We start from the raw sequence: 20,569 nt of genomic DNA, 5'->3' as shown, positions 1-20,569 counted from the left end.
AATGTCATATGGTCAGATGAAACCAAAATATAACTTTTTGGTAAAAACTCAACTCGTCGTGTTTGGAGGACAAAGAATGCTGAGTTGCATCCAAAGAACACCATACCTACTGTGAAGCATGGGGGTGGAAACATCATGCTTTGGGGCTGTTTTTCTGCAAAGGGACCAGGACGACTGATCCGTGTAAAGGAAAGAATGAATGGAGCCATATATCTTGAGATTTTGAGTGAAAACCTCCTTCCATCAGCAAGGGCATTGAATATGAAACTTGGCTGGATCTTTCAGCATGACAATGATCCCAAACACACCGCCCGGGCAACGAAGGAGTGGCTTCGTAAGAAGCATTTCAAGGTCCTGGAGTGGCCTAGCCAGTCTCCAGATCTCAACCCCATAGAAAATCTTTGGAGGGAGTTGAAAGTCCGTGTTGCCCAGCGACAGCCCCAAAACATCACTGCTCTAGAGGAGATCTGCATGGAGGAATGGGCCAAAATACCAGCAACAGTGTGTGAAAACCTTGTGAAGACTTACAGAAAACGTTTCACCTGTGTCATTGCCAACAAAGGGTATATAACAAAGTATTGAGAAACCTTTGTTATTGACCAAATACTTATTTTCCACCATAATTTGCAAATAAATTCATAAAAAATCCTACAATGTGATTTTCTGGAGAAAAAAATTCTCATTTTGTCTGTCATAGTTGACGTGTACCTATAATGTAAATTACAGGCCTCTCTCATCTTTTTAAGTGGGAGAACTTGCACAATTGGTGACTGACTAAATACTTTTTTTCCCCACTGTATGTGTTAACCAGAGCCTCCATATTATGCACAACTTCAACACACTAATGGCTGTGGTGGGGGGCCTGTGCCACAGCTCCATCTCCAGACTTAAAGAGACCAGTTCACATGTGTCCCACGAGGTCACCAAGGTACATTATCTATAACATTATCATAACTTGATCTATTGATCAGTATGTTGACAAACGTCTCCAATATAAACATACTGTACAAGGTGATCATCTACAATATCTTCTCCGCTGTCTCTTCTCTCCACAGGTGCTGAATGAGATGACAGACCTCCTGTCCTCCTGTAGGAACTATGACAACTACCGTCAGGTGTACAGCAGGTGTGCAGGCTTTAAGATCCCCATCCTGGGAGTCCACCTCAAGGATCTGATCTCAGTCAATGAGGCCATGTCGGACTACGTAGAGGACAACAAGGTGAATGTTCAGAAGCTCCAGGCTCTGTACAACCACATCAACGAGCTGATCCAGCTACAGCAGATCACCCCACAGCTCGACGCCAACAAAGACCTGGTCCACCTTCTCACGGTTAGTACACATGTATTTACACACTTATATTGCCACTGACACGTTTATACCTACAATACAAAAATGACACAAACAGTTGGGAAGAGATTTTTGACGTCCCGATTCCATGGCATAGTGTTTATGAACTGATACGCAAAATGACGCCGGATTCAAAACTTAGAATTTTTCAATTTAAATTATTATATAAAATTCTTGCTACCAATGGAATGTTATTTATATGGGGGATACAATCTTCCCAGCTCTGCAGATTTTGCTACGAAGAGACAGAATCATTAGATCATTTGTTTTGGTACTGTCCATTTGTAGCTTGTTTTTGGACAAAGGTCCAGGAATGGCTAAAGGATTGTAATATTTACCTGGCGCTAACCCTGCAGATAGCACAATTGGGTGATCTGAAAAGTCATAGTCAATCGATCAATAACATAATAATACTTTTAGCAAAAATGTTTATTTTCAATTTACAATCTGTAGAAACAATGAGAATAGAAAGGTTCAGAACTTTTGTAAAACATCACAGTACAGTTGAAAAATATATGGCAAATAGAAATCCAATATGGATGGTGTTAAGAGATAGATGGGTGGTGTTTAATTAAGTTGAAGGATGGGACTAATAACAACTAACAACAAGATAACTAATGTAAAGCATACTGTGTCCATAATAAGTATATACAGTGGGGAAAAAAAGTATTTAGTCAGCCACCAATTGTGCAAGTTCTCCCACTTAAAAAGATGAGAGAGGCCTGTCATTTTCATCATAGGTACACGTCAACTATGACAGACAAAATGAGGGAAAAAAATCCAGAAAATCACATTGTAGGATTTTTTATGAATTTATTTGCAAATTATGGTGGAAAATAAGTATTTGGTCACCTACAAACAAGCAAGATTTCTGGCTCTCACAGACCTGTAACTTCTTCTTTAAGAGGCTCCTCTGTCCTCCACTCGTTACCTGTATTAATGGCACCTGTTTGAACTTGTTATCAGTATAAAAGACACCTGTCCACAACCTCAAACAGTCACACTCCAAACTCCACTATGGCCAAGACCAAAGAGCTGTCAAAGGACACCAGAAACAAAATTGTAGACCTGCACCAGGCTGGGAAGACTGAATCTGCAATAGGTAAGCAGCTTGGTTTGAAGAAATCAACTGTGGGAGCAATTATTAGGAAATGGAAGACATACAAGACCACTGATAATCTCCCTCGATCTGGGGCTCCACGCAAGATCTCACCCCGTGGGGTCAAAATGATCACAAGAACGGTGAGCAAAAATCCCAGAACCACACGGGGGGACCTAGCGAATGACCTGCAGAGAGCTGGGACCAAAGTAACAAAGCCTACCATCAGTAACACACTACGCCGCCAGGGACTCAAATCCTGCAGTGTCAGACGTGTCCCCCTGCTTAAGCCAGTACATGTCCAGGCCCATCTGAAGTTTGCTAGAGTGCATTTGGATGATCCAGAAGAGGATTGGGAGAATGTCATATGGTCAGATGAAACCAAAATATAACTTTTTGGTAAAAACTCAACTCGTCGTGTTTGGAGGACAAAGAATGCTGAGTTGCATCCAAATAACACCATACCTACTGTGAAGCATGGGGGTGGAAACATCATGCTTTGGGGCTGTTTTTCTGCAAAGGGACCAGGACGACTGATCCTTGTAAAGGAAAGAATGAATGGGGCCATGTATCGTGAGATTTTGAGTGAAAACCTCCTTCCATCAGCAAGGGCATTGAAGATGAAACGTGGCTGGGTCTTTCATTATGACAATGATCCCAAACACACCGCCCGGGCAACGAAGGAGTGGCTTCGTAAGAAGCATTTCAAGGTCCTGGAGTGGCCTAGCCAGTCTCCAGATCTCAACCCCATAGAAAATCTTTGGAGGGAGTTGAAAGTCCGTGTTGCCCAGCGACAGCCCCAAAACATCACTGCTCTAGAGGAGATCTGCATGGAGGAATGGGCCAAAATACCAGCAACAGTGTGTGAAAACCTTGTGAAGACTTACAGAACACGTTTGACCTGTGTCATTGCCAACAAAGGGTATATAACAAAGTATTGAGAAACTTTTGTTATTGACCAAATACTTATTTTCCACCATAGTTTGCAAATAAATTCATTAAAAATCCTACAATGTGATTTTCTGGAAAAAAAATCTCATTTTGTCTGTCATAGTTGACGTGTACCTATGATGAAAATGACAGGACTCTCTCATCTTTTTAAGTGGGAGAACTTGCACAATTGGTGGCTGACTAAAAACTTTTTTTTCCCCACTGTAGGTTATAGGTTGAGAGCTTTTGTGAAAGAGCACAGTTAGAAAGATATGGCATATAGAAGCAAACCGGATGGACATCATGAAAATGATCAGAGGGTAGAGGAAGTTCAGGAGTAAAAACAAACAAAATATAAATATTGTAAATTTGACTGTGTCCATAAAATGTATATAGTATGTATAAGCTGGAAGTAGAGGCCTAAGCATTGTTGTTCACTAGTTTACTCAAATTAGGGAAAGGGTGGTGGGGTTGGAAAGTAATACAGGGAAATATATTTTTTTAAAGGATATGTATATGTGTTTATATATATGTATACAGTGAGGGAAAAAAGTATTTGATCCCCTGCTGATTTTGTATGTTTGCCCACTGACAAAGATGATCAGTCTATAATTTTAATGGTAGGTTTATTTGAACAGTGAGAGACAGAATAACAACAAAAAAATCCAGAAAAACGCATGTCAAAAATTTTATAAATTGATTTGCATTTTAATTAGGGAAATAAGTATTTGACCCCTCTGCAAAACATGACTTAGTACTTGGTGGCAAAACCCTTGTTGGCAATCACAGAGGTCAGACGTTTCTTGTAGTTGGCCACCAGGTTTGCACACATCTCAGGAGGGATTTTTCCTCCTGAGACAAAATCCCCAGGCCGAGGGAGATTGACAGTTCTTTTGTGTTTCTTCCATTTGCGAATAATCACACCAACTGTTGTCACCTTCTCACCAAGCTGCTTGGCGATGGTCTTGTAGCCCATTCCAGCCTTGTGTAGGTCTACAATCTTGTCCCTGACATCCTTGGAGAGCTCTTTGGTCTTGGCCATGGTGGAGAGTTTGGAATCTGATTGATTGATTGCTTCCTTTAAGAGTGTGCTCCTAATCTCAGCTCATTACCTGTATAAAAAACACCTGGGAGCCAGAAATCTTTCTGATTGAGAGGGGGTCAAATACTTATTTCTCTCATTAAAATGCAAATCAATTTATAAAATGTTTGACATGCGTTTTTCTGTTATTCTGTCTCTCACTGTTCAAATAAACCTACCATTAAAATTATAGACTGATCATTTCTTTGTCAGTGGGCAAACGTACAAAATCAGCAGGGGATCAAATACTTTTTTCCCTCACTGTATATATATATACACTGCTCAAAAAAATAAAGGGAACACTAAAATAACACATCCTAGATCTGAATGAATGAAATAATCTTATTAAATACTTTTTTCTTTACATAGTTGAATGTGCTGACAACAAAATCACACAAAAATTATCAATGGAAATCAAATGTATCAACCCATGGAGGTCTGGATTTGGAGTCACCCTCAAAATTAAAGTGGAAAACCACACTACAGGCTGATCCAACTTTGATGTAATGTCCTTAAAACAAGTCAAAATGAGGCTCAGTAGTGTGTGTGGACTCCACGTGCCTGTATGACCTCCCTACAAAGCCTGAGCATGCTCCTGATGAGGTGGCGGATGGTCTCCTGAGGGATCTCTTCCCAGACCTGGACTAAAGCATCCGCCAACTCCTTTACAGTCTGTGGTGCAACGTGGCGTTGGTGGATGGAGCGAGACATGATGTCCCAGATGTGCTCAATTGGATTCAGGTCTGGGGAATGGGCGGTCCATAGCATCAATGCCTTCCTCTTGCAGGAACTGCTGACACACTCCAGCCACATGAGGTCTAGCATTGTCTTGCATTAGGAGGAACCCAGGGCCAACCGCACCAGCATATGGTCTCACAAGGGGTCTGAGGATCTCATCTCGGTACCTAATGGCAGTCAGGCTACTTCTGGCGAGCATATGGAGGGCTTTGCGGCCCCCCAAAGAATTGCCACCCCACACCATGACTGACCCACCGCCAAAACGGTCATGCTGGAGGATGTTGCAGGCAGCAGAACGTCTGTCACGTGCTCAGTGTGAACCTGCTTTCATCTGTGAAGAGCACAGGGCGCCAGTGGCGAATTTGCTCTCTGGCAAATGCCAAACGTCCTGCACAGTGTTGGGCTGTAAGCACAACCCCCACCTGTGGACGTCGGGCCCTCATACCACCCTCATGGAGTCTGTTTCTGACCGTTTGAGCAGACACATGCACATTTGTGGCCTGCTGGAGGTCATTTTGCAGGGCTCTGGCAGTGCTCCTCCTGCTCCTCCTTGCACAAAGGCGGAGGTAGCAGTCCTGCTGCTAGGTTGTTGCCCTCCTACGGCCTCCTCCACGTCTCCTGATGTACTGGCCTGTCTCCTGGTAGCGCCTCCATGCTCTGGACACTACGCTGACAGACACAGCAAACCTTCTTGCCACAGCTCGCATTGATGTGCCATCCTGGATGAGCTGCACTACCTGAGCCACTTGTGTGGGTTGTAGACTCCGTCTCATGCTACCACTAGAGTGAAAGCACCGCCAGCATTCAAAAGTGACCAAAACATCAGCCAGGAAGCATAGGAACTGAGAAGTGGTCTGTGGTCACCACCTGCAAAACCAGTCCTTTATTGGGGGTGTCTTGCTAATTGCCTATAATTTCCACCTGTTGTCTATTCCATTTGCACAACAGCATGTGAAATGTATTGTCAGTCAGTGTTGCTTCCTAAGTGGACAGTTTGATTTCACAGAAGTGTGATTGACTTGGAGTTACATTGTGTTGTTTAAGTGTTCCCTTTATTTTTTTGAGCAGTGTATATATATATATATATTGTGATGCCACGAGAGGCTACCGCTTCCAGCGGGGTTGCCCAAGTAGTGCAAGGAGTCCAGGTTCAACCAAAACAAGGATTTTTATTAAAGGTCTTCGGCAACTAACGAAATTATAACACAATTCTCTTCTTCTCCGAGCCCACCTTCCAGACCGTGTCTCTCCCCTTCCAAAACAACTCCAGCTTATCAGCCCCTGATTGGTTTCAGCTGCGTGGGAAGATTGGCCACAGAGGGTTGGAGTTCCCGACCATACCAGCAGATGGAGCCATAGCTGTCTGGGTTTGCAGCCACCTCAGGGGGATGTAACGTCCCTCCAGGACACAGCCTCTCGTGACATCACACATCCCCCTCCTCGGGACCGACGTCCTCGTCGGGGTAAAGGCAGTGAAGAAGGCATCACGCCGGGAGAGGGCGTCCGCATTTCCGTGGTGCTTGCCAGCCCTGTGGACAACCGAAAAGTTAAACGGTTGCAAGCTCAAAAACCATCTGGTTACTCTACTGTTTGATTCCTTGTTCTTGGCCATCCACTGCAGAGGGGCGTGATCAGATACCACCATGAAACGTCGGCCCAGGAGATAGAACCGAAGGGACTCCAGGGCCCAGACTACAGCCAGACATTCCTTCTCCACCGTTGAATAGTTCTTCTCTCTTGGAAGTAACTTCCTGCTTAGGTAGAGAATGGGATGTTCTTCCCCCGTCATGTGCCTGGGTGAGGACAGCACCCAGACCCACCTCCGAAGCATCCGCTTGGACCATGAATTCCTTCTTGAAGTCTGGTGCCACCAGGATCGGACTGGAGCAGAGTGCTCGCTTCAGGTTGCGGAAAGCCGCCTCCGCCGCAGGGTTCCACTTCACCATTCGTGAGTGGCGTTTGGTCGTCAGCTCCGTCAATGGTGCCGCTATGGTAGCAAAATCTGCAATAAAGCGTCTATAGTAGCCAGCGAGGCCCAAAAATGACCTTACTTGCTTCTTGTTGATGGGCTGCGGCCAGTCCTGTATGGCCCGCAGTTTGGCTTCCTGTGGTTTGACCAACCCCCGCCCAATGGTGTACCCCAGGTAGTTTGTCTCACTGAAGGCCACCTTGCACTTCTTCGGGTTTGCCGTGAGCCCTGCTTCCCTGAGCGAATCCAGCACCGCTTGTACCCGGGGTAGGTGGCTGGCCCAATCCTGACTTTGTATAACCACATCATCCAAATAAGCCGCTGCGTGCCTCTTGTGGGGCGCAAGGACTCGATCCATCAGGCGTTGGAACGTGGCAGGTGCCCCGTGGAGACCAAACGGAAGTCGGGTATACTGGTAGAGCCCCTCCCGGGTGGCAAAGGCTGTCTTCTCCTTAGACGCCGGGGTCAAGGGCACCTGCCAGTAGCCTTTTGTGAGATCAAGAGTGGTTATGAAACGAGCATGCCCCAAGGAGTCTATTAAATCATCGACACGAGGCATTGGGTATGCATCAAATTCAGACACTTCATTCAACTTTCGATAGTCATTACAAAATCGTACTGAACCGTCTGGCTTGGGAACTAGTACTATGGGACTTGCCCAGGCACTGTGGGACTCTTCGATTACTCCCAACTCCCGCATCTTCCTTACCTCCTTCTGTATAACCACTTTACGAGCCTCTGGCACGCGGTACGGGCGCTGGTTTACCGTTCGGCCAGGCATGGTGCGGATCTCATGTTGGACCACCTCTGTGTGACCGGGAAGGGAGGAGAAGACATCCTGGTTCTGCTCCACGAGTTCCAGGGCCATCTGTCGTTGATGTGGGGACAGATTTGGACCCAGCTGAACCTCTTCTCGCGCCGGTTCCTGGGTCTCTGTGGGGGTAGAGAGCTAAACAGCGCCTCTCTGGCGTGCCACTTCTTTAAAAGGTTAACATGATAAATCTGCTCAGTTTTCCTCTTATCTGGTTGCCTCACCTTGTAGTTTACTTCTCCCATGCGTTCAATGACCTCATATGGTCCTTGCCAGGTTGCCAGGAATTTGCACTCAACGGTTGGCACCAGGACCAGCACTCTGTCCCCCGGCTTAAACTCCCTGGGCTGAGCAGATCTGTTGTAGGAGGCTTGCTGTTGCCGCTGACTGGCCTCCATGTGTTCCCGCATCATGGGATAGATGGCCTTCATTCTCTCCCTCATAGCCCCTACATGGTCGATCAGTGTCCGCTGTTGGCATGGCTGCTCCTCCCAGGCCTCCTTGGCGATGTCGAGCAGTCCTCTGGGTCTGTAGGAAAGCAAGAGCTCAAAGGGTGAAAAACCAGTAGAAGACTGAGGTACCTCTCTCACCGCAAACAATATGTATGGTAACAGCTGATCCCAGTTGCGCCCATCTTCCCCTACCGCTTTCCGCAGCATGGATTTTAGTGTTTTGTTAAAACGTTCGACTAGGCCATCTGTCTGGGGGTGGTAGACCGAGGTTCTCAGCTGTTTGATTTTCAGTAAAGCACAGAGTTCTTTCATCACCCTGGACATGAATGGAGTCCCTTGGTCCGTCAATATCTCTTTTGGGATTCCCAGACTAGTTGAGAGACGGAACAGCTCCTTGGCGATTTGTCTGGATGTAGCCTTCCTCAGCGGAATGGCCTCCGGGTACGGGACGCATAGTCCAGAATGACCAGAATGTATTGATGTCCCCTGGCACTTTTCGGTAAGGGCCCGACTATGTCTAATCCAATCCTCTCAAAAGGAGTTTCGATAATGGGCAAGGGAATGAGCGGGTTTCTATATGTGGGCTTTGGCGCAACCTGCTGACACTCAGGGCAACTACGGCAGTAGTTCTCTATCTCTTTGTGTACTCCTGGCCAAAAGAAACGTTGCATGATTCTTTCCTTAGTCTTCTCTACCCCCAAGTGGGCCCCTAGCGGGTGTGTGTGGGCTAGGTTGAGTACTGTGGCCCGATAGGGCTGTGGCACGAGGAGCTGTTCATGCACTTCCTCATTTTTCTTGACTATCTGATATACTAACCCCGGTTTACTGCGAAATGGGGTAAGTAGGGGTTGTCTTATCACCTAACACTACACCTTCTAATACCTGCACATTTCTTAAGGCATTTGCAAGAGTAGGATCTTGTAATTGAGCCGTACCATACTGGCCTGTGAGAGGGGGAAGCTCTTGGGTGCCTGGGACGTCTTCTTCACTGGAGAACGGAGCACTTTCCTGGGCTGCGTTCTCTTCTCCCGTATCCGGACCAGTCTCGGTGTCGGTCTGGGCACCTGCCATCCCTATCAGAGCCCGGGCGGGAGTGAGTAACTCGGAGGATTGCACCGGAGCCTTCCGAGGATGAGTCTTGCCTCTCCGTTTCCGAGGTACTCGGGTTATCCTCTCCTGAGACTCTCTCCAGAGTGGGTAAAAGGCTGGGCAGTCTCGTCCAATTAGGACAGGGACGGGGAGGGAATCAACCACCCCCGCCGTCGTGTGTATGGTTCCCCGTGTGCTGGTCATTGTAAGTTCAGTAATGGGGTATTCTCTGGTGTCCCCATGGACACAGGAAACTGGGAGGACTTTCCCCGGGGTCAGACACGTTGGGCCCACCAAATCCTTACGCACCAGGGTGGCCCGGCTACCAGAATCCAGTAAGGCCTCCACATCATGGTGATTCACAGTTACCGGGCAGGTGGGGGGTCGATCTGGGCCGCCATCTACGACTCCCAAGAGCGAGGCAACCCGGTGTGTGGGTGCTGAGCTGGAGGACTCCGCAGTGGGCATAGGTTCATCGGCTGGTTTCCCCACACTGCCAGGAGATATGTCCCATCTCCCCACACCGGTAACACTGTCGAGTTTCCCCCTCCTGGTGTACTCTTCTTGGACCCGCCTGGTTTCTGGCTCCCCCTGGAGCCGGGATAAGTCCTGACGTGGCTGGGTTCGAGACCTTGGGGTCCTTTGGACGGGTCCTTCCCATTTGTGGTGGGGCCGCACTCCTGGGGTCTTTTCGGGAAGCATTCAGCATCTCCGCTGTGGCCTGGTACTTTTCCACAGCTTCCACGGTCAGATCAGCCGTGGTCAAGGCCTGTTGACTGATGAACCGTTTTGCCTCATAAGGCAGGGCGCGTAGGTAACGATCCACCACAACGGCCTCCACCACCGCCGCTGCTGTATTCCTCTGCGGATCCAGCCATTTCCTTGCGATTCGGACAAGTTCATGCATCTGCGCCCGAGGAGGTTGGTCTGGTTGGAAGGTCCAACTGTGAAAGCGCTGGGCCATACCAAATTTTGTGAGTCCATATCTGCTGAGGATCTCAGACTTCAGGGCATCATAGTCAGTAACCTGGTCAGGGCCCAGGTCCCGGACAGCATTCAGCGCTTCCCCGGTTAGGAAGGGGGCTAACAGACCAACCCACTGTTGCTTGGGCCAGGCTTCCCTAGTGGCCGTGGCCTCAAATGCATGCAGGTATGCCTCAATGTCATCGGTAGCTCCCATCTTAGATATAAAGTCACTTGCCTTTATTGGGCGGGTATTTTGGCCCACCCTCTGTCTCTGCAACTGCAATTCCTCTGCCTTCAGAAGGTTGGCTTTCTTTTGCTCCTCCAAGAGAGCCACGTTTGCTTGCATCTGGGCTTGCTGGCCAGCAACAAGGGCTTTCAATATGTCCTCCATTTCAGTCGGCGGGGAGCCTACGGCCAACTTGGAAAACTGGGTGATCAAACCTTCGGTATCCTCCTCTGACATGCACTATTAACGCTTGAGCGTGCCTGTATTCTCCACCATCTGTGATGCCACGAGAGGCTACCGCTTCCAGCGGGGTTGCCCAAGTAGTGCAAGGAGTCCAGGTTCAACCAAAACAAGGATTTTTATTAAAGGTCTTCGGCAACTAACGAAATTATAACACAATTCTCTTCTTCTCCGAGCCCACCTTCCAGACCGTGTCTCTCCCCTTCCAAAACAACTCCAGCTTATCAGCCCCTGATTGGTTTCAGCTGCGTGGGAAGATTGGCCACAGAGGGTTGGAGTTCCCGACCATACCAGCAGATGGAGCCATAGCTGTCTGGGTTTGCAGCCACCTCAGGGGGATGTAACGTCCCTCCAGGACACAGCCTCTCGTGACATCACAATATATATTTGTGAAGGAAAAAAACATATGGGGGATTGGAAGTGATGCAGACAATTACATTGATGGAAGTTACAATCTATCTGCAATATTAAAGCTGATCTACCCCCTAAAATATATATATATATATATATATATATATATATATATATATATATATATATATAAGACACAAAAAAGTAATCATAATATCAGTGCAAAATATCAAATTCATAGGCTAGTACACACTACTGTGTTGGTTGGTATATATCAGCTGTCTGACCTTGGTGTCCTCTACTGCTCAGCTGTCCCTGGACCTCTACTACACAGAGGATGAGATTTATGAGCTGTCTTATACCAGGGAGCCAAAGAACAGCAAAGCACCCGTGAGTAAAAAGGGGACATGAAAAACACTGTGGGAAATAAAACTGAAAATACCCCTAGCCATAGCAAGTTCACTGTGTTACGGCTAGGGGTATTTTCAATTTCAAACGTGTAATAATACTCACAAAGACCCAGTTAGCTTTAGTGAATCATTTCTGAATGTTTGGAAATTGGATGTTGCATATCTCATTAACAAACCTATTGAAAGAGAACATGCACTGAAGCTCTTTTTTCATTGGCCCATTTAACATCAGCACGGTATATTCTACACCTGCTGACAGTGTTCTGATCATCTATTTTGTTTTACATCAGCCAGCCACCCCCTCTAGACCTCCAGTGGTTGTGAACTGGGCATCAGGCGTACCCCCAAAACCTGACCCCAAAACCATTAGCAAACATGTGCAAAGAATGGTGGATGTGAGTTGTCCATGACCTATCACTCTGTATTCTCATAGGCATTATATTCGGTTTCATAAAATAAGTAATCATGTTGTGATTATTGTTATGTCATGACTGTTATTGTTTACTACATACATTATTTCTCTGGAAGTTGTGGTTTTACTCCACCTCTCCCAGTTGATCTATTGTGCTTCATGTTTCATGTATCTCAATATGATTTCTTGTCTCTCGTCCTCAACAGTCCGTGTTTAAAAACTATGACCATGATGAGAATGGCTTCATCTCTCAAGAGGACTTTGAGAAAATTGCTGCTAGCTTTCCATTCTCCTTCTGTGTCATGGACAAAGAGAAGTAAGTGGAGGGTATGGTTCCATTGTGGGTGAATGGGCTCTCCTTTGGCACATTTGACAGTTCATTGTAACTGCATGGGTTCATTTGTGACTGCAGAGAAAGGAAACTAAAGTGGAATCTGTTAGCAGGGCCTGTAGCAACAGGAAACAGAAATAGCAACAGAACTATGAGCTAGCCACTCTCACTGTGGTCAACTGACAGGTTAAACCACACACTTTTTAACCAGTTAGCTACTGGAGTGAAACTGTTGAAGTGAAAATAAATTAGTTTTAGTTGCTCTTATTTCAATGGTGACATGTGAAATGTTGCCCAATGCCTATACAGTACATTGCAAACATTTCTTATCAGACAGTTTGTTTACATGAGATATGCTTTGTGTTGTCCTGCTCCAGGGAAGGCCTAATCAGCAGAGAGGAGATCACAGCCTATTTCATGCGTGCTAGTGTCATCTGTTCCAAACTGGGTCTTGGCTTTGTCCACAACTTTCAGGAGACCACCTACATGAAGCCCACCTTCTGTGACAACTGCTCGGGATTCGTAATTCACTGCACTATATTACAGCACTATGTCCTGATCTGTCTGTCTTCAGCTAAGCTGTAGTTCTCATTAATAGGGCCAGGAGGTTTTCCAGACAATGTAACCTGATCAGGAAAAACTCTGGGCCTTAGTTATAGCCTACTCATCATCAATAGCAATGCTGTTTTAGGATCATCAATAGCATTGCTGGCTTTAAATGACTATATTTAAACATGCTCATTTTTAAATATGCATCACTTGTGTTATCTCTAAATAACCTTAGCAACGTCCTCTTCTCCATTACAGTTGTGGGGCGTCATAAAACAAGGCTATAGATGCAGAGGTGATTATTTATTTTTACTGTCACTGAGTCTAGACTGGAATATTCCATAGTGTTTTTATAAATGTCATACTGTATGTAGCTTAGAGTTCAGTACTTTGTATTGTGATAGAATAGAATGTTAGCAGAGGTTGTTGATAATGGGGAGGCTGTGAGAAGCAGGTAAAGTGTAGATATCTTGAGAAGAAGCTGCATTGTGTGGTTTCTGTCATGTAGACTGCTAGCTGAACCCTGCAACAGATAAGAGTCTGCAGTCGCAACCACAACATTGCTTTTTACCCTCTTCCCCTTGAAACAGTCAGAAACACGCTGTTTTCATGGCAACATGCACGTAAAGGTCTGAGAACTGTTCTGTTCCACAGGCTGAGCAGCACCATTAGGCTACTGAGGGGAATGGAAGTTACATTAGCTAGTAGGGTGCTAAAGTGTTCCGTTAGTAAATCACAATTAAACATAAACATGCATTCTCTGTGCAACCCAGCATGACCATACAATAATACTTTTTGAACTTCCTCCTTTCCACCTCTACCTGCTTTAACACATTGTCTACATTCTCTTGGCCTGCTCACAGACTGTGGGATGAACTGCCATAGGCTATGTAAGGATCAGGTGGCGTTTGAGTGTAAGAAGAATGCCAAAGGCAGCAGCACCTCTGAAGGTCCACTAACACCAGGGTCCACACCCGGCACAACAGGTGGCCCGGAAGGTGAGGAGGGACACGCACACAAACACACATACAGTGCATTCGGAAAGTATTCAGACCGTTTACTCAGTACTTTGTTGAAGCACCTTTGGTAGCGATTACAGCCTCGAGTCTACTTGGGTATGACGCTACAAGCTTGGCACACCTGTATTTGGGGAGTTTCTCCCATTCTTCTCTGCAGATCCTCTCAAGCCCTGTCAGGTTGGATGGGGAGAATCGCTGCACAGCTATTTTCAGGTCTCTCCAGAGATGTTAGATCGGATTCAAGTCCGGGCTCTGGCTGGGCCACTCAAGGACATTCAGAGACTTGTCCCAAAGCCACTCCTGCGTTGTCTTGGCTGTGTGTTTAGGGTCATTGTCCTGTTGGAAGGTGAACCTTTGCCCGAGTCTGAGGTCTTGAGCACTCTGGAGCAGGTTTTCATCAAGGATCTCTCTGTACTTTGATCAGTTCATCTTTCCCTCAAGCCTGACTAGTCTCCCAGTCCCTGCCGCTGAAAAATATGCCCACAGCATGATAACGCCACCACCATGCTTCACCGTAGGGATGGTGCCAGGTTTCCTCCAGACATGACGCTTGGCATTCAGGCCAAAGAGTTCAATCTTGGTTTCATCAGATCAGAGAATCTTGTTTCTCATGGTCTGAGAGTCCTTTAGGTGCCTTTTGGCAAACTCCAAGCGGGCTGTCATGTGCCTTTTACTGAGGAGTTGCTTCCATCTGGCCACTCTACCATAAAGGCCTGATTGGTGGAGTGCTGCAGAGATAGTTGTCCTTCTGGAAGGTTCTCCCATCTCCACAGAGGTACTCTGGAGCTCTGTCAGAGTGACCATCGGGTTCTTGGTCACCTCCCTGACCAAAGCCCTTCTCCCCCGATTGCTCCGTTTGGCCGGGTGGCCAGTTCTAGGAAGAGTCTTGGTGGTTCCAAACTTCTTACATTTAAAAATGATGGAGGCCACTGTGTTCTTGGGGACCTTCAATGCTGCAGACATTTTATGTTACCCTTCCCCAGATCTGTGCCTCGACGCAATCCTGTCTCGGAGCTCTACGGACAATTCCTTCGACCTCATGGCTTGGTTTTTTCTCTGACATGCACTGTCAACTATGTGGGACCTTATATAGACAGGTGTCTGCCTTTCCAAATCAAGTCCAATCAATTGAATGTACCACAGGTGGACTCCAATCAAGTTGTAGAAACATCTCAAGGATGATCAATGGAAACTGGATGCGCCTGAGCTCAATTTCGAGTCTCAGAGCAAAGGGTCTGAATACTTATGTAAATAAGGTATTTCTGTTTTCCCTTTGTCATTATGGGGTATTGTGTGTAGATTGCTGAGGATTTTGTATTAATTTAATCCATTTTAGAATAAGGCTGTAACGTAACAAAATGTGGAAAAAGTGAAGGGGTCTGAATACTTTCCGAATGCACTGTACACACATACTAAATAGGTTCTTCACCTAAAATAGTGAAAACCACATGTACTGTAGTAGTAGGTCTCCATCTGTTGGCCTAGAAGTAATATATCATCCTCATTGTGCTTACTACCGGTTAATAAACTAAAACCTATTTGTCTCAGATAGGCCTAAACTGTACCATTCAATGTGGCAACCATTCTTGACACTGGTCATATAGAGTGCAAATACACATGAACTTTAAAATGCCAAATCATTACTTGAAAGATACAGTATGTTTTTGCAGATGATAGTGCAGGTTTAAGATAGTTTATGGAAAAGTACCACAGCATCCTGGGTAGTTTCCCTGTGTAGGTGGACTCAAACTGTCATACTGCTCGCTAAAGTCAAGGACCTGCCTCACTTACCGTACTACTAAAAATAACATTCTGTGGTCAGACAAAAACTCAGTTGACCTTATGGGATGCAGACTGTATGCAAACATATCACTTAAAAACCAGAAAACTGACTGAAATGGGTTGAACAGATTTGACTGACTATCTTCATGGTGCTGTTTGTGTTAGGCTCAGAAGAGGGACCTTTCCCGTACCACTCAGAGGAATGTAGAGACTGGAGCCTTGTCTCTCCGGCCCCCTCCCATCTGAGGCTCCCCCCTGGGCTGGCCATGCCTGTGGGAGTCCATCGCAGCACCCAGACAGAGGGCCCCCCCGCCCCTGCCCCCCCTCCAGAGCCCAGTCAGCTGCAGCCAGTACAGCCCTCTCTCCTGGCCCCTGTACCCTCCTCTCTCTTGGCCCCCGTACCCCTCTCCCTCACCCCATGCCCCAGCCCAGTGCCCCAACGCAAACAACGGGCCTACGTCAAGTGGGAGAACAGAGCCTCTACAGTGCTAAAGCCCAGGGAGCCGGACGAAGACAACAAACCCACCTATGATACTTTGGAAATGGTGAGATTCAGACACCACTGGGTTACTGATACGTGTTCAATTGTGTACATTGAATGTACTACATTCTCATTTCTAGAGTTTTGAACACAAGGTTGACCATTCAAACAAATAAACAATGATAGTGAATTATGTTGTTCTCAGGAGAACCAGAAGCTTCAGAAGAACAACGAGACGCTGCGTAAGAAGCTGAGGGAGACGCAGCACGAGGTAGAGATCCTGCAGACACTCCTAAAGAGGCACGCCCTTCACTCCGTGGTGGAGGATTCCTCCTCCTCCTCCTCCTCCTCCTCCTAGCAGGAACACCCCTCAGCAGGTCAGACACACCCACTCTATGACATCACAGGTGATGCCCAGGCCTCTGTCTCCAGAGCCACTGACAGTACTGTATGTCTTGGAGGACCCTAGTGCCACACAGTCGAGAATATACACAGAGGGACCTAAAACTCCCTGTGAGGAGACGCTGTTACTCACATTGTGGCATGCCATGATTACCTCACAGTACGGCACATACAGCCACTGTTAACACCAGTTGCAGCCAATCACAGCCAAAACAGGGCTATGAGGCATAGCCAATGAAAGTACCGTCCTGAATAGGACACAGACAATCAAAGTACAGTACCAGCCATTATGGAACATAGCCAAAACATATCCAATCAGTGTGCCATCGGCTTTGGGACTCTGACAATCAGAATACCACACAGTATGGCAGAAAGGCCAGGACATTGCAGAAGTTCATTCAGGTGTACTGTGTAGTTATTGTCCTGTCTTAGGTAATATCAAGGTTGCATATTGTATGCAACATGTAAATCCATGTGATTTCAATGTTACTGTCCATATTTATTGTTAAAACACTACAAAACTCGTGAGTTAATGTCAATCATTGAGGAAAAGATAAGCAGAGTTCAGATTTTTTATACAGGTAGATGTAGACAAATAATTGTTCTTATTTAGGTGCAAGACATTTTAGCGAAAGAATACATTCAACCACAGTTTTATCATGTATATTTCATCAGCTCAGTGTTGTCCATAGTAGCAATTAACATAATATTAGATGTTTCACCAATGACATACCATGTAAATACCCTAAGCATATGATATATTGTGGTGCCATCATACTAGTATTTTCTCTCAAGATGTCCTCTCTCAGTATTGCTGTCATAATGAATGTTATAATAAAGACATATTCTCTATTAGTTGTATTGGGTGAGTTTTCTAACTCAGTGGGTACTAATTTGTCTTTGTTTGTATGGAACCTTCACAGTATGGAACTGATAGTAGCTGTGAGATGTGGTCCACTAGGGGTCACTGAAACCCTCTAGAATGTTGGCATAGCCTACCACCAAGATATAACTGTTTTATATTTATGCCTACCACTCTGCCTGCTTTCATAATGGCTTGATGGTTTTGTTTTTGTTTTGTTTTGTTCAACTTTGCTAAAATAATTGAAAACACAACTCACAGTGACTTTACTATTTGCTGGGTAAATGTATTCCATTTTCTCTATTCAACCTCATCACAATAGCTGTGAACCAGTGGAAACAGTGCCATTACCTCTCAGTTGGAGATTAATGGGAAGTCTAATAGGAAAATAAGAAAGTCCTTCCATAATGTCAGGGAACATGAGCAGGGTAGTTGATAGTAGCAATCAGCCTGGACATGGGGTTCTGCTCTTAAAGGGATAGACATCCTCGCCATCAGAGGTTTGGAACAATAAGGCTCCGCCTCCACAGTAAACAGGTGAGATTGTGACCACCTATATGGCATTAATCTATTATTTTAACCAGACTTAACAGACTGAAAAGGCCAGTTAGAAACAAGGTATTGATGGAAACTGATATTCTATTTAGACCTACAGTCGTGGTCAAAAGTTTTGAGAATGACACAAGTATTGGTCTTCACAAAGTTCGCTGCTTCAGTGTTATGAGATATTTTTGTCAGATATTACTATGGTATACTGAAATATAATTACAAGCATTCCATAATTGTCAAAGGCTTTTATTGACAATTACATTAAGTTTATGCAAAGAGTCAATATTTGCAGTGTTGACCCTTCTTTTTCAAGACCTCTGCAATCCACCCTGGCATGCTGTCAATTAACTTCTGGGCCACATCCTGACTGATGGCAGCCCATTCTTGCATAATCAATGCTTGGAGTTTGTCAGAATTTGTGGGTTTTTGTTTGTCCACCCGCCTCTTGAGGATCGACCACATGTTCCCACTGGCTATAGGGTGAATGCACCAACTTGTAAGTCGCTCTGGATAAGAGCGTCTGCTAAATGACGTAAATGTAAATGTAATTAAGGTCTGGGGAGTTTCCTGGCCATAGACACAAAATGTCAATGTTTTGTTCCCCGAGCCACTTAGTTATCACTTTTGCCTTATGGCAAGGTGCTCCATCATGCTGGAAAAGGCATTGGTCGTCACCAAACTGTTCTTGGATGGTTGGGAGAAGTTGCTCTCGGAGGATGTGTTGGTACCATTCTTTATTTATGGCTGTGTTCTTAGGCAAAATTGTGAGTGACCCCACTCCCTTGGCTGAGAAGCAACCCCACACATGAATGGTCTCAGGATGCTTTACTGTTGGCATGACACAGGACTGATGGTAGCGCTCACCTTGTCTTCTTCTGACAAGATGTTTTCCGGATGCCCCAAACAATCGGAAAGGGGATTCATCAGAGAAAATGACTTTACCCCAGTCCTCAGCAGTCCAATCCCTGTACCTTTTGCAGAATATCAGTCTGTCCCTGATGTTTTTCCTAGAGAGAAGTGGCTTCTTTGCTGCCCTTCTTGATACCAGGCCATCCTCCAAAAGTCTTCGCCTCACTGTGCGTGCAGATGCACTCACACCTGCTTGCTGCCATTCCTGAGCAAGCTCTGCACTGGTGGTGCCCCGATCCCGCAGCTGAATCAACTTTAGGAGACGGTCCTGGCGCTTGCTGGACTTTCTTGGGCACCCTGACGGCTTCTTCACAACAATTGAACCTCTCTCCTTGAAGTTCTTGATGATCCGATAAATGGTTGATTTAGGTGCAATCTTACTAGCAGCAATATCCTTGGCTGTGAAGCCCTTTTTGTGCAAAGCAATGATGACAGCACGTGTTTCCTTGCAGGTAACCATGTTTAACAAAGGAAGAACAATGATTTCAAGCACCACCCTCCTTTAATGCTTCCAGTCTGTTATTCTAACTCAATCAGCATGACAGAGTGATCTCCAGCCTTGTCCTCGTCAACACTCTCACCTGTGTTAACGAGAGAATCACTGACATGATTCTGACACAGTCCCCTGTAGCTCAGTTGGTAGAGCATGGCGCTTGCAACGCCAGGGTTGTGGGTTCGTTTCCCACAGGGGACCAGTATTAAAATGTATAAACTCACTAACTGTAAGTCGCTCTGGATAAGAGCGTCTGCTAAATGACAGAAATGTAAATGATGGCAGCTGGTCCTTTTGTGGCAGAGCTGAAATGCAGTGGAAATGTTTTTGGGGGATTAAGTTCATTTTCATGGCAAAGAGGGACTTTGCAATTAATTGCAATTCATCGATCACTCTTCATGACATAATGGAGTATATGCAAATTGCCATCATCGAAACTGAGGCAGCAGACTTTGTGAAAATTAGTATTTGTGTCATTCTCAAAACTTTTCTAAAACCTCCAACATCAAGCTTAAACATGAAACACACCACAAACACAAACACTGATGGTGGTGGCTCAATAAATGAAAGAAATGACATTTGCAAGAGAACAATAGAGCAGTGTAAATGTGCTGTCTATCTTTTGTGTCCCTTGTAGGTCAACAGCCTGCTGCTCATAATAAGTGCTGTATTCCCATTAACATTGACCTGAGATCTCTGTAGGTAATTAGAGGTGCAGTCTTCTGTGGTGAAGAGCAGTGACACATATCATATCTCAGACCAATTCATCTGGCTTCACCTTTACTGAGGACAGACAATACTACAGTACAACACATACTATTATGTCTCTTAAAAATAAGAAAATATCTCCCATCAAATAGGATGTATTAATTTCTCTGAAATGTCTTTGGAGTTCATATAAAAGGGTATTTATCCCCCAGTCTCAGTGTCACTGTGCCCCAGTGGAAGCCTAAGCTAGCTGTGGCGTGAGTTTACAGTACGTTCTTACCTCCGTTGCACAAACACATGCAGAGGAGTTCCAATCATGACTACAGCTGCTCTGAGCGGAGCGAGCAGCCTGAGATGGTGC

General features: G+C 45.7%; 1 protein-coding gene across 2 annotated transcripts in view; it reads left to right on the top strand.

Moving 5' to 3' along the window:
• Nucleotides 1–17,539, top strand: part of LOC121539267 (RAS guanyl-releasing protein 1) — a 33,842-nt gene extending 16,303 nt beyond the window's left edge. The window contains exons 8-17 of one of the 2 annotated variants that reach the window (XM_045207495.1): nucleotides 812–928; nucleotides 1,056–1,331; nucleotides 11,611–11,691; nucleotides 12,002–12,106; nucleotides 12,330–12,439; nucleotides 12,832–12,976; nucleotides 13,262–13,298; nucleotides 13,867–14,001; nucleotides 15,970–16,349; nucleotides 16,491–17,539. In XM_045207495.1, the coding sequence (XP_045063430.1) occupies nucleotides 812–928; nucleotides 1,056–1,331; nucleotides 11,611–11,691; nucleotides 12,002–12,106; nucleotides 12,330–12,439; nucleotides 12,832–12,976; nucleotides 13,262–13,298; nucleotides 13,867–14,001; nucleotides 15,970–16,349; nucleotides 16,491–16,643 (1,539 nt within the window). In that variant the 3' untranslated portion in view covers nucleotides 16,644–17,539. The remainder of the gene's footprint in view (nucleotides 1–811; nucleotides 929–1,055; nucleotides 1,332–11,610; nucleotides 11,692–12,001; nucleotides 12,107–12,329; nucleotides 12,440–12,831; nucleotides 12,977–13,261; nucleotides 13,299–13,866; nucleotides 14,002–15,969; nucleotides 16,350–16,490) is intronic. The other variant, XM_041847630.2, reaches the window with a different exon arrangement.
• The last annotated feature ends 3,030 nt before the right edge of the window (nucleotides 17,540–20,569 follow it).

This window comes from Coregonus clupeaformis, chromosome 25 (assembly GCF_020615455.1).
Source record: "Coregonus clupeaformis isolate EN_2021a chromosome 25, ASM2061545v1, whole genome shotgun sequence".
In the NCBI taxonomy this organism is placed as follows: domain Eukaryota; kingdom Metazoa; phylum Chordata; class Actinopteri; order Salmoniformes; family Salmonidae; genus Coregonus; species Coregonus clupeaformis.
The sequence above is the reverse complement of the archived record's forward strand: the minus strand, read 5'-3'. Positions and strand labels throughout refer to the sequence as shown.